The sequence below is a fragment of the Acanthisitta chloris genome, unplaced genomic scaffold, assembly GCF_000695815.1.
Source record: "Acanthisitta chloris isolate BGI_N310 unplaced genomic scaffold, ASM69581v1 scaffold5940, whole genome shotgun sequence".
In the NCBI taxonomy this organism is placed as follows: Eukaryota; Metazoa; Chordata; class Aves; order Passeriformes; family Acanthisittidae; genus Acanthisitta; species Acanthisitta chloris.
Genome location: NW_008650969.1, coordinates 372 through 17,391, shown reverse-complemented (window position 1 = coordinate 17,391; position 17,020 = coordinate 372). Strand labels below are relative to the sequence as shown.

The 17,020-nt window shown below is 37.7% G+C and overlaps 1 protein-coding gene across 1 annotated transcript in view; it reads right to left on the bottom strand.

The window, feature by feature from the left end:
* Positions 1-6: 6 nt before the first annotated feature.
* Positions 7-17,020, bottom strand: part of LOC103798755 (mesoderm induction early response protein 3-like) — a gene marked incomplete at its 3' end in the record, with an annotated part of 17,296 nt that continues 282 nt past the window's right edge. Inside the window, exons 2-9 of the mRNA XM_009071041.1 lie at positions 16,167-16,315; positions 10,310-10,444; positions 8,876-8,996; positions 6,711-6,796; positions 6,436-6,508; positions 3,766-3,917; positions 3,239-3,320; positions 7-83 (exon numbers count right to left, since the gene is read on the bottom strand). Coding sequence (XP_009069289.1) covers positions 7-83; positions 3,239-3,320; positions 3,766-3,917; positions 6,436-6,508; positions 6,711-6,796; positions 8,876-8,996; positions 10,310-10,444; positions 16,167-16,268 — 828 coding nt within the window. The remainder of the gene's footprint in view (positions 84-3,238; positions 3,321-3,765; positions 3,918-6,435; positions 6,509-6,710; positions 6,797-8,875; positions 8,997-10,309; positions 10,445-16,166; positions 16,316-17,020) is intronic.

The following is a 17,020-nucleotide window of genomic DNA, read 5'->3' as shown; positions in this document are numbered from 1 at the left end:
TATGAGATGAAAGTCTTTTCCATAAATTAGAAGTGCATGTTCAAAGCTTCGGCATTCTTCCTCAGTCCATGCTGTCATCTCTTCTAGACAATTGCAAAAGTAGCATGATAAACTTATTTTCACTCACTAGCCTTTTACAGAGAATAAAATATTTGCATTGCTAATGCCTGAATATCCAAACACTCTAAAAGAAAACAATAGTTCAGTTATTTAGACCCATGTTCTTTACTGTACAGATATCCTACCTGAAATCTAATATTCCTGTTTATAAAGACTCATAAAAGGAGTCTGATTTGTGAAAGTTTTTATCTTGGAGGGAAAAGGACATACAAAAGACTTGATTTATTATTTCTTAAGAAGTTTGCCATCAAAAAAACCCAAGATTTGATAACATTACTAAGATATCAGTGAGATTACTTTTCTGAATATTCCTTCTTGCATTAGAACCAAAGAACAGTGACTGTTGGGGGGAAAAAAGAGTGAAGGAACAACCTCTCCCTTTTTTAGGACAGAAGTGAATTTTAGTTTTATAAATTAAACAAAATAAAAAAACCCCAAACACTAAAAAGGAGTAAGAGTTTTAAAACAAAGTAGCACAAACTATTTGAGTAGGTCAGTTTTGTCTCAAATATTGTTGTTTCCCTATCTTGATGATGGCTTTATATCTATATATAATAAAGGACAGATATTTCAGGCATCTTACATTCATAATAGCGATCTGTTCAGTTGTCATTTAAAGCCAATGGGGACAGAGAAAAAAAACAACCAACAAACACATTTCAAAACATTTCTGGAAGCAGACACTGGAACAAAAACCTTTCTGCTTCCAAATGAAGGTGAAAATCATTCCACTACAAGGTCATTAATTTTGCACTCCTTACTATAGAATTCTCAAGCTTCAAAGAGAAGAGGAGATCCCCATGTAAAGTCTCACTGTTATGAAACTATCTTGGGAGATGTCTATTTTTAACTCATATTGAGAATAGCAGTAAACTTCAGTGGGTAGAGTAAATAATTGAACAATACTTACTCTAAGAGACAGGCATTATCATCCTTCACCATTTTTAATGAGTATAAATCCTGTCTAACTTGGGGCCTGAGTACTAGTCTGACTTGGGGCTCTGACACACAATCTCTTCTTGTAAAAGAGCTTTCTGAAACTCTGCTCTGATATTCCTTATTGTTCCCTTCAGTTTTACCTTAGATACTTAACTTTCACAGCACCTAACTTGTAAACACTCAAATTCCCCTTGGATCCAGTTGTGAGTAGGGAATATCTGCCAGAATGCGAACTTATACCAGGACTCATAGTCCATTTCTGCTTTATAGAACATGTGTTAAAATACAGGAGAAAGAACAGTCTTTGCGAAATGATAAACTGATTTTTATTTAAGGGAGTAATAAAGTTAGGGACAAACAAGATAGAACCTTGTTTTCCACTGCAAACTCGAGCAAATCTCTCCACACTCTACCAAAGACCTATAGAACTATACAGTAGAACCAGTTTAGGGTTGACATAGCACAATATTAGCACAGTGATGAAGAGTGGTGCTCACTTATAATAGCAGCTATGTTCTGCTGATTATGGTATCAATGTCATCAGATTATAATTGATCATGATCTCGAAAAGGTAACGCAATGTGGGGAAGAATTGTCTTATGGGAACAAAATCACAACTCCCTCCCATTCTTCTCCTCAGTCCGTGTATTAATATGGCAAAGGAAATGGAAGAAAGAAGGAAAGAAAAGATGCAAAATCTGATCCTGCAACCTTTATACAGGTTGCAAATTTCTCTAGAAGAAATCTCCATCTGGCCAACAGTCAGATTAGACCTAATCTGAGTTACATACCTAACGGGAATTATTAAAAATACCTGAAGAACAATGCAGTGCAGACATCAGTCACAGCCAGCACAGGTTTATGAGAGAAAAGTCCTGCTTGGCAAACTTAATTTCCTTCTATGACAAGGTAACCCACCTAATTGACCAAGGGAAGGCAGTTGATGTAATCTTTTTGGATTTCAGAAATGCTTTTGATACTGCCTCTTCTCAGGATGCTTCTGGACAAACTGTCCAGCACACAGCTGGATACATACACCATGTGATGGGTGAGCAACTGGCTCACAGGTCAGGCACAAAGGGTTACAGTAAATGGGGTTGCATTTGGCTGGCAACTGGTCACTAGTGGGTTCCACAGGGCTCCATCTTAGGCCCAGTGCTCTTCAACATCTTCATAAACAACTTGGATGCAGAACTCAAAGTTATACAAAGTAAGTTTGCCGATGATACTCAATTGCGAGGAGCTGTTTACTCCTTCAGAGGCAGAGAGGCCCTGCAGAGAGACCTAGACAAATTAGATAGCTGGGCAGTCACCAACCGTATTAGGTTTAACAAGGGCAAGTACCAGATTCTGCACCTGGGATGGGGCAACCCTGGATGTATGGACAGACTGGGGAACGAGAGGCTGAAGAGCAGCGTCGTGGAAAGGGACCTGGGAGTCCTTGTCGATGGCAAGTTGAATATGAGTCAACAGTGTGTCCTGGCACAGCATTGCCAACTGGTCGAGGCGACTGCCCTGCTCTACTCTGCACTGAGGTGCAACCTCACCTTGAATATTGTGTGCAGTTTTAGACACCACAATATAATAAAGATATAAAGCTATTAGAGTGTCCAAAGGAGGCTACGAAGAGAGTGAAGGGCCTTGAGTGGAAGCCATACAAGCATCTGAGGTCACTTGGCTTGTTCAGCCTAAAGGAGACTGAGGGGACACCTCATGGCAGTCTATAACTTCCTCATGCAAAAGGGCAGACACTGATCACTTCTCTCTGGTGACCAGTGACAGGACCTGAGGGAATGGCATGAAGCTGTGTCAGGGGAGGTTTAGGTTGGATATTAGGAAAAGGTTCTTCACCCAGAGGGTGGTTGGGCACTGGAACAAGTTCCCCATTTACATAAAATTACAGTGAGGAGTCCCAAATCTTACTTTAAAACAATGTTATGTGTTTAGCCACACTGTGATTCTTGGGGCTGTCCTGTGTAGGGCCAGGAGTTGGACTTTTATGATCTTTGTGGGTCCCTTCCAACTCAGATATTCTACGATTAATCTGTGCTAAAGATATCATGAAAAGGGATGTGCTTGTCAACCTCAATCTTACTCATGGTTTTTCTATGCAACTTTTCTTTTATTTATCCCCCCCCTTCAAAGACATATTTCTTAAAAAGCAGGTACTCTCTCTTACCCTGAGATGCCTTTCTATTTGAGTAGTATCTCTCAATTGCTTCTTTAACATTATGGCTACTTTTGAGAAGTTCATATAGTGCCTATAAAATAGAAGTCATCTTTAGAAAGAGTCAAAGTCTGCAAATATCCTATCTAAACTTCTGAAACAAGCCTTTCAGTGAACATATCTAATGTAAAAAGAGAACTTATATTTATACAGGATGAAAATTTTAAAACAACAACCAAAAGCAAAACCATCCAAATGTTAAGGCAAGGTTTAATTAAGCAAATGTAAAACATTATATGCGATAATTAGAAAAGCTGGATTTGTCAACAGCATGTCAATTGGAAACATCACAGATCACAACACTGCCAACATTCAAATATTCGTAATTTTAAGCACATGCTTAAAATTACAAATAAGATCCTGACTCCAATAACATCTAATAAAAAAAAATATTGCTGCCTTTATAATACAAGTCAGAGAAACAGAACACATTAATTACAAAGCAATGTGTCACAAATGGAACAGGATATAAAATATACTTGTTCATTGTCCCGTGTATGTAGTCCCTCAGGAATTCTGCCAATCATATTTTCATTTCCTGCTCTTAAGGAGGTTTCAAAAAGATATTCTTTAACTTTACTTTCTGAGATCACATCAGGTTTCCAAAGTAAATGGTCTTCGTTTTCATAGGCTGTTAAAACAGAATTCATTAATAACAGGCATGACATTTTTAAGACTAGAATATAAAAAGCTATTTCACAAAGAACAGGAATACAGAAGTAATCAAATCAAGCCCAGTCATGCCACTTTTAAATTGCAAGTCACGTTTTCCCCAAAAAGCCTGTTAAGAGATAAGACTCTGTGGTGTGTTATGGTGAAGAGATTCAGGTTCCATGAGGGAGTGGACTCAACACAGAATCTTTACAGAGGAGCAGCTTGTTGACAGTTAAATGATTAAAGTCAAATTATGCATATGTATTCATCATCTTCATATAAAAACAACTAGCAAAACCACTCAGTTTTATTCAGCTGTTTACAACAAATAAGCTATAGTTTACAGTAAGAGTGTACTTTAATATTTCAAATATTCAAATAAATAAATGACAGCTAACTGGTCATTTTCAACTAGAATTTGCCAAAACTTACTTGACAGACTGTGATAAACTTACTTAACTGTGGTAATTTCTTTTTTCATTCACTAACAACTGAATGTTGTTAACAACTTGTACATTCCATATTTTACAAGCAATCAGGATGTATAATCCTCCTTCATAGCATACTGAAATCATGTATGCACCTCTTAAATAGCTTATTTGAAATATATTGGAAATATTCAAGAATTGGCCTTCGTGCACACATTTAAATTCTAGATTAAACTATAAATCCTTTAATCAATAGATGTGTTTACACAATGCTTCATGTACTCTCTTGGCAATACAAATTAGTTATTAAATTCAAACACACCCAAGTATAATGGCAGTTACAGTAGAAGACATGAAGATTATCAAATCTCTCATAAAACTGCAGGAAAGAATATTAAGCTAAGGTGAGGAATAAAATTACATATTTTAAAGTTCTGACTTAAGAACATAAACTTTCAAACAGACATGTTACAAGTGTAAGGTTTATAGAAGAGTAGGACTGCCTTCTAGCACAATTCCAGTAGGTGGGACTTCATAGCAGAAATATGAGCCCCCGTTTGCCATCACAAGCTCTTCAGGGAGTACTAGAGGCTTTTAGAGAAACCTCCACCCATACAGCCAGGTCAAACCTCTACAAGCATTGCTGAGCTAGGCTTCATAGAATCATCAAGGTTGGAAGAGACCTTTAAGATCATCAAGTCTAACTGTCCACCTACCACTACCACTGTAACCCCTAAACCATATCACCCAGCACCTTAAACATGTCCAGGGATGGTGACTCCACCACCTCCCTGGGCAATATTCCACTGCCTGAACACCCTCACAGGGAAACATATTTTTTTTCTAATATCTAATCTGAATCTCCCGTCTGTTTATGACCATTCCCTCTAGTCCTCTCCCTGCAGGCATGGCAGAAGAGACCATCCCCCACCTCTTTACAACCCCCTTTCAGGTAGCTCTAGAGAGCAATGAGGTCACCTCTGAGCCTCCTCTTCTCTAGACTAAACAAACACAGCTCCCTCAGCCATTCCTCATAAGACATGTTTTCTAGACCTTTCACGAGCCTCGTTGCCCAATCAATCTCCATTATCAACCAAGACAACCCCATATTTCTTGCTGGAATCCATGCCTGATATTCTCAAGAGGAACTCAGGCTCTCCCAGTATGCCAGTGGACAATACTCTCCTTGGTTCTCTCTAGCACCAGTTCATTCCAGAGAAAGTTGCCAGATTAATGTCTTCCTGATCATCTTCTAGTTATTGGCCCTTCTCTAGTACTTGGCCAAGGAGAAGTCATGTGTAAATAGTAAAAGGACTATTCAGATAAAACTGGTTCTCACTCTTCCATTTCTTACAACCAGTAAGCATCATGCTTGAATCTTAGAAAATAGGAAATTTTTATAGGTCTCTTAAACAACATAAGAGATGTTCACTCATTATTGCTTCCAGCCAGTGAAGGTTTCTAAAGATGCTAAACAAAAGTCTAATAAATAAAGTTATTTCTTCTTCAATTTCAGTTTTTAATCTGAATTTACACAGAAATAACATCATACTTAAAACATCCTTTTTTTTTAAAAGACAAGGTGCATCAGGATCTACATCATCTACTCATGCTATGGAAAAATAAAATAGTGCATTGCTTTGTTTTTCATATCCATTTTGTAACTCACACTATCACGCCTGCCAAAAAACAAGCAAAGACAAATACTGAAGATCTTCAACATAAACTAAGTTACATGTTCATAGCCCAGTTATGACACCCTGATGAAAATATTTCCTTCTTGATCCACAGTTTGTTGATGCCTAATATTATTAGATACTTCAGAATGAATACTGCAATCCATCCTCCTATTTCTTCTCAAGAATCTCCTCTCAAAGTTGTTGAGATGTAACTACGCGGTTGTGTTACTTCAGTCGACTAAGGGTTTTTGTATGGTTGTTTTGGTTTGGTTTTTTTGAGGTCCCTGAGACTTTAACTAAGCCATTGAATTTATCTTATAAATTTAAATGACATTTTTCCATAAACTGCTATGTATAAACGTAAGATAAAAAGTAAAACAGAACTTACCCTTTTCACTATCACTGTATCTGCCAAGGTAAGGTGGAATTTCAGCCTGATACTGTGAACCAACCATTATTTCCTGAAGATGTAACAAAAATCATAAGAAAAGGGTATTAGCTTAATATTATGTGCATGGAAGCATTACAAATTCCATTAACATGGGATTTTGCAGAGAATTTCAGAATTAAGGTACTATTTTAGACATGTACTATAAATTTTAACACATTTTTAATAGTAAATTTTTTCTGAACTTTTTCTTTTTCTTAAGATATAGTTATTACCTTTCTCAAATCTTCAGATGAATTACCGTTGTCTGCCTCTATGTCTTCACCATCTGATTCCTTATCTCCATCACACGTAGTGTTTGCTTCAGACACAAATAAGTTGGTTTTAGCTAGGAAGAATTTTCAGTTTAAACGAGAACTACCAGATATCCTTTACTTTTGAAAGAAGCCCCTCTTTTATTCTGGGAGACACGCATGAGTCTGATCTACATTTCTATCAAACTAGCATGTAGTCAGAAAGTATTGGTACTTGCATATTGCAGAACTGAAACATTTCCCATTATTGCAACTGAGACAATCTACTATTTCTAACAGTCAAAAGTAAATTAGATCATTTTTCCTCATTGATTTTCTTCAATAAAGGTTTATACCTTATTGAAAACATGAGAAAACCAGAAAACTTCCAGGGCTATGACCTAGCCACAGATTAATCACAAAGAAAGCAAAGTTGAAGGCAAGTCTTTATTACTTACTAAAGCCTTTCATCTGAAGTTGCAATTGGCATTCAAAACATTCCTTTAAATGAGGTTGCCTCAGCATAGACAAAAGATATAGTGGATATACACAAAACAATAAGCAAAAGACAACAAAAGACTGCTTATTTGTCTTTATTTTTTCCTTAGAAAGAAATACAGCAGAGCACTCCAAGTAATTAAAATACAGTACTCCACAGAATAACTCATATTTTAGAATTTGAAACTGTCGTTCTGGGTTCTGAAGTAATCCTATTTTTTTATTTTATTCTCAGCAGAATGGAATCTATAGTTCTGATGAGATAAAACCTATTTCATATTCTCAGCTTTCAGCAATAACATGCTCAAATAGGGTTGCAATTTTAGCTTCATCACAACTAAATAGAATTGTCAACATCAAAGACAATATCCAAGACTATGGACTGAGGCTCCTCTTCTGTAGTCATTAGTACAATCACTGGTCGATCTCTTTTTGCTGTTAGAAACAGCAGGCAAAAAGTTAACATGAATGCATGAAACAACAATATGTTTGGATAATAACATGCAATTATTTTTTTCAATTAATCCAAATTTAATAAAATACCCTGTTAAACATGTTTATCTTAAAATTGAATGTTATCTTAGAGAAACAGACAGGAATCAGAGAAAAAATAAAATGAAACTGTCAACAGCACAGAAAGCTGACATTTCCCTCCCTGAAATGGTAGATATTTGATTTTAAAATGCCCAAAAGTTCTAATAGAGAAAGAGCAACATTCTGATAGAAAAACCATGACAGCTGAAAGCAAAGATGACTGTTTCTTAATACTGAGTAAGATGAATGGGCTAATAATTGTTTCCATAAAGCTGCCACCCTTTCAGTGTCATACTCATTCGCAAGCAATGCTTAAGTGCCAGCAAGCTTGGGGCTTGCATAACTAAAAAAGGGCATTATAATTTGAAATGTTTTTATCTTTCTCTCAATACAAATGTCTTACATTACACAATTAGTAGCATGCAAAGGGCTACAATTGCTGCTGACTGAGACAGGGGGTGATAAAGGGCATGTGATTTCTCTGGAGGGATGAAATCCTTCAGAAACAGCTCAAGATACTTGTAAAATTAAAACTGTGATAAAAATCCTCCACATTGTCTATTGCAGTTCATTTGTTCAATGGTATACTATAGTTGGAGCAATGAGGAATATCTCATCAAAGTTGATAATTGAACCACTGGTTCCTGGATCTTATATAAAAACACTTTGGCTCATGAAGTTCTATGGAAAATGAGTGAATGTGTGAAGGGAAATATTCACAAAGAAACCATATCCCAGTTTACATCCACAGGCTGAATGGAGGAGTCACTGGCTTAAAAGCAGCAGCAAAAATTTGAGTAGAGAAACACTAATTTAAAAGAATTGCTTACATATTCATGTCATTCACTAACATACAGAAAATTACAAAGTGTTCCTCAACACACATTAACTATTAATTATGAAAAGCTACTGGAATTTTCAAAAAATTCATTGTACTTGTGCTTTGAGCACTGTATTAAATATAGGTAATCAATAATACCAACCAAAGACAATATTCATGAACAACATCCTGCAAAGCACTGTTTCTCAATCTCACTCTGCAATTTGTACATTTTAAACTAGGAAGCTATAATGCTAAGTCTTTTTGAGTACTATTACAAAATTAGGTTTCCTACATCTTAATGGCCGAGGAAAGAAGTCAGTAGCCTCATGTGAAGTAACTGATGGTGTCAAGGCATCAGCAGAGGACTGTGTTTCTTCATCATCACCTGACAAGAGGTCTTTAGCAATTTCCTCCTGTATCATTAAAATAAAAACACAAAACCTCAGACTGACTATTAAGTATGGACTGGTGAGCATTTAGATTCAGCAAGTAATTTTAGCAGACTGTTCACTCTTAATTAAAAAGCTAGTCCACTCCTAATTCTCAAAACAAATATAACCATTCAATTCAGAATTGATCACAGGGGTTTATTTCCCCCTTGTCTTCTATTAAAATAAATGCACAAGTAGTAACCTCTGCAAGCATCAAATCTCAGATGTTCCTCTAACTGCTTCCAATGTGAATGGAAATATTTAAAATTCTGTCATTCTCTGCATCACATATACCTGTTAAATTTGGGGGGGGGGGAGGGGGGAACAAACAAACACCCAAACCAAAAGCCACACACTTTCATAGACTTTTCCTGAGAAGAATTACAGATAATAGACAAGAGATAATCGAGCAAGCAGGAGGGCAAGAAAGAGCGAGCAAAGGGGAGGGTGAAAGAAAGGGAGAGGGAACAAGAACATGCTTCCTCCACTACATGCTTGCACCCCCCTGTATAGAGATTAGGGTGTCAAAAAACTCTATTAGGCAACAAGTCGACTACATTTCTGTAGCCTCAACACAATCCTGATTCCTAATGAGAATCAGATGTACAGTCATCATTATACCTTTCTTTCTGTGGAGTTTATAATTTCATCACATACTTATGGAAAACAAGCAAACAAAAAAGACAAGTACTTACTACCTACAGATTTTATAATACAAACTACTAGTTGCTACTAGCTGATATACCTTATAGCCAAAAATCAGATTAATCTCAAAATTCAAAGTTAGCTTGCGAATCACAACTTTTCAAGTTATCCACAAAGCCAGAATTGTTATTTCTGAACAGTGCATAAATTAAAATAAAATAAAAAACTTTTCAGAAAAAAAAAAAATCACACTTCTATTAAAAAAAAGAAAATCTATTTAAAGTTCTCTGAATGTGTTTTAGAAGAACCATTACCTTATTCATTTCTCAACTGTAGCAATATAGTGCGACTAAAGTTACAATGCATGTGTGGGATAATTATAATTAGATTCAGATCCTAAATATCCTTGAAAAAAAATTAATTCAGAGTAGAATCACAGAATCATTTACGTTGGAAAAGACCTTTAAGGTCATCAAGTCCAATCAGAAACCTAACACTGCCAAGTCTACCACTAGTACAGCAACTCTTAATTTCATATAGAAACTGACAAAGATATGTATTTCGTAACATCAAGAGGCAACGAAATATAAGTTAGTCACAGTGATTTCTACTTTTGAACCATAATACAGGGGAAAACAGTTCTGACTTACTTTATCTAGAGTCATATCTGGAAGTTCATCTGCAAGTTCACTTGGAGAGCTATCCACACTGGAACCAGCCATAACGGGAATTGCGGGTTCATAGCCATAGAATGCCAGTAAATCTTCCAACGGCATGTTTCCTTCCTAATACAAGATTTACAAACATTTCAACATATTGCCAAATACTTGTAAACAGTTCAGACCTAAAAGGATAAGACATATTTTGAAAAAGTAAAAAACAAACAAGAAAAACTTGAATCAAAATTTCTACTTTCAATTGAGATCTTAAATATTTTCAGGCACAAGACTGAAATGATTCATAACTATGTCTCTTGGCATATAATGAAGTCCCATTAAACTACTGAAGAATAGCATTTACTGGATGAAACTAAAGAGTAATTCTTACAAAATTTGCTTCTTATCTGATTGTGCTGGTTTGGGCTGAAATGGAATGGCGAGTATGCGGCTACGTTTAGGATTTGTGCAGAACACAGAGTTGATAATGCAGAGATGTTTTTGTTATTGCTGAGCAGAGCTTACACAGAGCCAAGGTCTTTACGGTTTTCCATATTGCCATGCTGGCAAGGAAGTTGGGAGTGCATGGGAGACTGGGAGGAGACACAGCTGGGACAGGTGACCCAAACTGACCAAAGAGATATTCCATACCATATGACATCATGCTCAGTATATAAAGCAGAAGGAAGATGGAGGAAGGAGGGACATCTGGAGTGATGGCGTCTGTCTTCCCAAGGAACAGTTACGTGTGATGGGGCCCTGCTCTCCCAGAAATGGCTGAACACCTCCTGCCTGTGAGAAGCAGTGAATTAATTCCTTGTTTTGTTTTGCTTGTGTGTGCAGCTTTTGCTTTCTGTATTAAACTGTCTTTATCTCAACCCATGAGTTTTTCTAGCTTTTACCCTTCCAATTCCCTCCCCCATCCTGTTGGTGGGGGAGTGTGTGAGCGGCTGTGTGGTTCTTAGTTGGTAGCTAGGGTTAAACCATGACACTGATGCATACTGTAGAACATAATTTGCCTATATTTCTTCAAGACAGAAGATATACTAGGAACACTAACAATCCCCTTACAAGAAAGAAATGCAGAAAAACTTGAAAACTTTAGTCCCATATGGTTACAGCTGCAAGCATGCAAAACACCAGAAAAGTAAACCAATGTAGCAATTTTTTATCCCTCCTTTCCATATTCCACACAATATATTTTATGACTGTAAAGGCATCAGTTTAACCCCAACTGGCAACAGCTGCTTGCTCACTCCTCCGTGGTGGGATGATGGTGAGAATTGAAATGGTAAAAGTTATAAACTCACCTATGGGTTAAGATAAAGACATTTAATCATTTTTTAAAGTGCAAGGACAAGAGAAGAAAAAAACCACAACAAAACAAAGAAAGAGGAATGTAAAACCCAAGAAAGACAATTGATGCAAATGAAAACAATTGCTCACCATCAACCAACCGATGCCTAGCCAGTCCCTGAGCAGCAGTCCCCTGCCAACATTCCCCTACCCTGCTTTATATATTGAGCATGATGTCATATGATCTGGAATATTCCTTTGGCCAGTTGGGGTCAGCTGTCCCAGCTGTGTGCCCTTCACAACTTCCTGTGCACCTCCAACCTACTTACTGTTGTGGCCATGTGAGGAGCAGGAAAGGCCTTGTCTCTGTGCAAGCTCTGCTCGGCAGTAACTAAAACATCAGAGTGCGTTATCAACAATGTTTTCAGCACAAATCCAAAACATAGCCCATGCTAGCTACCATGAAGAAATTATCTCTATCCCAGATAAAACCAGTACATTCATGCATTATTTTCACCCAGGATTAAATCACCTTGAGGTACACATTGGACTCCCCCGTCCTTCTGCATTATTCACCAAGTGCACCTAGGTCCTGGAGCAAAAACAATCCAATGAATAGGTTTGCCTTTTTCTGAGGAAAGAATAACCCAGACTGTTTTTTCCAGTTAGTTCCTTATAAGTACTATGGGGATCTTATCTCCTTCCACAGTGCACAAGGGCTTTGATTGGGCAGGGCCAGGTCAACTGGCGTATCCTCTATTGTTAACTAGCCAAGTGGCTTCTGCTTGAATGTCCCAGCATCCATTGCTCTCAGTGCAGCTTTTAACAGTACATTGTATCATTTGATTTTCCTGGAGGCTGATGCATGATAGGGGATGTGATACACCCACTCAATACCACCCTCCTTGGCCCAGGTGTTTATGATGCTATTTCAGAAATGAGTCCTGTTGTCTGATTCAATTCTTTCAAGGGTAATGTGTCGCCATAACACTTGCTTCTCAAGGTCCAAGATGATATTCCAGGTGGTGGCATGGGTCACAGGGTATGTTTCCATGCATCCTGTCATCACTTCCACTATGGTAAGCACATTGTGCTTGCCATGGTGGGCTCATGGTAGTGTGATATAAGCAATCTGCCAGGCTTCCTCATACTGATATTTCAGCCATCGTCCTCTATACCAAAATGTCTTTAGCCACTTGGCTTGTTTGATTAAGGCACACATTTAACATTCATGGATAACCTGTGTGGTGGCATCAAGTCAAGTCGACCTCTCAATCATGAGCCCATTTGTATGCTGCATCCCTTCCTACATGTCCTGATGTGTCATGGGCCCATTGAGCTATAAATGGCTCACCCTTCTGTTCCCACTCCAGATTCACCTGAGCCACTTCAATTCTAGCAGCCTGGTCCACCTGCTTATTGTTTCAATGTTCGGATAACCTGTGTGGTGGCATCAAGTCAAGTCGACCTCTCAATCATGAGCCCATTTGTATGCTGCATCCCTTCCTACATGTCCTGATGTGTCATGGGCCCATTGAGCTATAAATGGCTCACCCTTCTGTTCCCACTCCAGATTCACCTGAGCCACTTCAATTCTAGCAGCCTGGTCCACCTGCTTATTGTTTCAATGTTCTTCAGTGGCCCGACTCTTGGGTACCATCTACATAATTGAGCTATAAATGGCTCACCCTTCTGTTCCCACTCCAGATTCACCTGAGCCACTTCAATTCTAGCAGCCTGGTCCACCTGCTTATTGTTTCAATGTTCTTCAGTGGCCCGACTCTTGGGTACATGAGCATCTACATAACATACCTTCACAACCAAGTTTTCCACCCAGGCAGCAATATCCTGTCATGATGCAGCAGCCCAGATGGGTTTACCCATTGCGCTGACAATTATGCTGTTTCCATTGCTGCAATCACCCCCACGGGGCATTTGCCACCATCCAGGAGTCAGTATAAAGTACTGGCCATCTTTCTCATTCAGCAATATTTGTAGCCAGCTGGATGGCTTTCACCTCTGCAAACTGACTTGATTCACCTTCTCCTTGAACAGTTTCCACAACTTAGCGTGTCGGACTCCATGCAGCAGCTTTCCAACTTTGATATTTTCCCACAATACAACAGGATCCATCTGTAAACAGGGCATATTGCTTTCATTTTCTGCTAGCTTATTATACAGTGGGGACTCTTGAGCACAAGTCACCTCCTCTGGTAACACTCCGAAGTTTCAACCACTTCACAATCACTTCCAGAATTCCTGGGAGGTCAGGATTTCCCATTCAAATCCATCATCCTATCAGTGCAACCCACTTACTCCATGTAGCATCAGTTGCATGATGTGTAGAGGGGACCTTCCCTTTGAACACTGAGCCCAACACAGGCAATAATCGAGGTGCCAAAAGGAGCTGTGCTTCAGCACTATTTCTGAAGCTGCTCAAATTCCTTCATATACTGCTAATATTTCTTTTTCAGGTTGCCTCTTCTGACTGGCTCTTCAGCTCCCTCTTAGAAGCTTCTTCATCTCTTAATAAACAAGTTGACTTCTGCTTCCATTGTTTCTGCCTCTTGGGAATAGCCAGGCCATCTCCCCCCAACAAACATCCTATCACTTCATCAAGATTCCACACTTCTTCAGGACTGAAGTTCCAGACCACTGGAGGTGCAAACCTTTCTAGATACCTGTCCATATTCTCCCATGTGCCTTGCCACCCATAACCACACTGCTGCAAGGCCTGGGTCATATTCCTAAATAGCTTGTTAACCTTAAAAAAAGCTGAAACGATATTGCTAAGAAATACGAATAGAAGTATTTAGACTATCCAAGGATGTTCAAGATATTGAAAAGTTATTGTAACAAGGGAGAAAACATGAAGAAAGGTGGTGAAGGCAGCATTCTATATTACCTCCACAAAAAAAAATCTCAGAAGTAGTATAAATGTTAATTTCTCCATGAGATGGTACCTGAAGTACAGTAATGGCTTCAGTACAGAGGTTAAGCTCAAGGCCAGTATTTTAATAATAAATCTCACAGGCAAAACACCACTAAGTGCTACAGAGCACAGTAAACTGCAAAAGTCAACACCAATCTTTAATGTGTACAGAGAAAAAAAAGGAGCATGGCACACATCAGATATGCTAATATCAACAGATGTATCAATATTGTGACCAGCAACTGTTAACAAATATAAATTCCTCCTAATATGTTACGGTCAAACCTGTTATCTCAAACCCTTTGTGCCCCACGTTGGGTGCCAAAAAGGACTGTTATGGCTTAACCCTGGATGGCAACGAAACACTACACAGCTGCTCATTCCTTCCCTCCCTCCCCTCAGTGGGATGAGGAGGAAGAGAATTGGATGAGTGAAAAAGAAACTTGTGGGTTAAAATAAAGACAATTTAATATTTTAAAAGCCATAATTTTTAAAAATTGTAAGTAAAACAAGAAAAAAATAAGAGGGGGGAAGTAAAGCCCAAGAAAGACAAGTGATCCAAATGAAAACAATTGCTCACCACCAACTGACCGATGCCCAGCAGCAAGGTAGCATGGGGAGCAGAAAAGGCCTTGACTCTGTGTAAGCACTGCCCAGCAGCAACTAAAACATCAGTGTGTTATCAACACTTATCAGCACAAATCCAGAGCATAGTCCCACACTAGCTACTGTAAAGAAAATTAACTCTATCCCAGCCAAGACCAGTACAGAAAGTAATAGGAGAAAAACAGCTAATGATACAGAAGCAGAAATAAAGAGAAAGGCTTGGTTTATAACTTGTTTTTTCCAACAGCTTTTAATGAGATGATTTTACTAAATATCATCATACTAGCATCCTAAAACAATAAAACAAACTGTGGAGATTTTTTAGCTACCTGACTCAAGTCATCAAATAATTAAGAAATACTTTCCAATAATTTATACCTTTAAAAGTTATATAACATTAAAAAATTTCTTGCTGAAATTATACACTAATTTCTTTTTTTCTTTAGTCAGCTAAGGTCTTAGACCTGCGAAGACTTTTCACAATGCATAAATGTAAATTCATGTCCAAGTATTTCCAGGATTGGGACATAAAGTATTAAGTGTTTAAGATGAGTGGCTCTCAGTTATTTTTCCTTCTTTTATAGAAGCAATAAGATAATTTTGTGGAATAATAACTCCATTTTAACCACCAGACTTGGCAAGCTGCTTTGGTATTATAATTTCAAGTTCATAATCAGCAGAAGTATAACAGCAAAAGGTAGCAGGACAAAACCAAACCAAAACCCCAGAAGTTTAGAAAATTTGTTTCAGTAATTTATCTTCCAAAGTGAAAGGATTATTAAATGAAAAAGAAGAACCTGAACTTAACACTTATATCTTTGAGAAGCTAAGGTCAGCCTTTTTGTGAGGATGCACTGCTATATCCTAACAAAACCCGATTTTCTTTTTTAAAAAAAACTCCAAAGGCATTTTGCAGAAAACTGCATTATACAACACAAACTAAAGAACAGGTGGAGCATTCTTCTCACTAAAAAGGTATAACATATATGGACATTTAGGAGAGAGTAAATCACTTACCTTTTCTAAATCTTCAATTTCAGAGCTGAAATTTTTGTTTTCTTCCATCATTTCCTCCTCTTCTTCAAGAGTTCGCTCATCATCATAATCATGTACCAGCATTTCAGCAGAAGGGTCAAAGTCATGATCCTCAGACGATAAAGAGCCAACTATCAAAAAACCCTAATTTGAGTAATTTTTTTTTCCATATCAACATATGAAATTACATCAAAGAAAAAAAATAAGGTTGCATGAGTTTTTACATACAGGGTCAGAACTCTCAATAGAATAACTGGAAGAAATTCTTAACTACCTGAAAAATTCAACTATTTTAGCTGGCCTTCCCTTTTCGTACTTTTAAGTAATAGGTGCAGTTTTCTCTCCTGCAGTATAGAGTACTTGGGAAAAGTATCTAAACTACTGAAACAAAGTCTCAGAAAGTACTATCCCAAACTAATATTTTACTGAATAAAAGACTGCTTTAAAAATGTTCAACAATGAAAATTACTGAAATGCAGAGTTGTTTTGTTCTTCAATGTTCACTTTCTTAAGGTTTTCGTGATGGAGGAAAGAAACAAACTAGGATATTTCTCACATCTGGTTTCTCCTAGTTCTTATGTACTAGTGCTCAGCCAATGCTGAGAGCAGGTACACAGAAGCAAACGCATTCCCCAAATATTTTTCATGAGTAGCCCTGCTGATGTTAAATATGCTTCCTTGTGTAAATATTCCAAAGAACCTTAACAGCAGTTAAAACCTTAGCAATTACATATCATTATGATTTTAAATGTTTTCTGATATTATCAAAAATTTAAAAAATTACACAACTCTGAAGTTATCAGCAACAGAAGTGATCTCTCTCCAGGCTATATGGC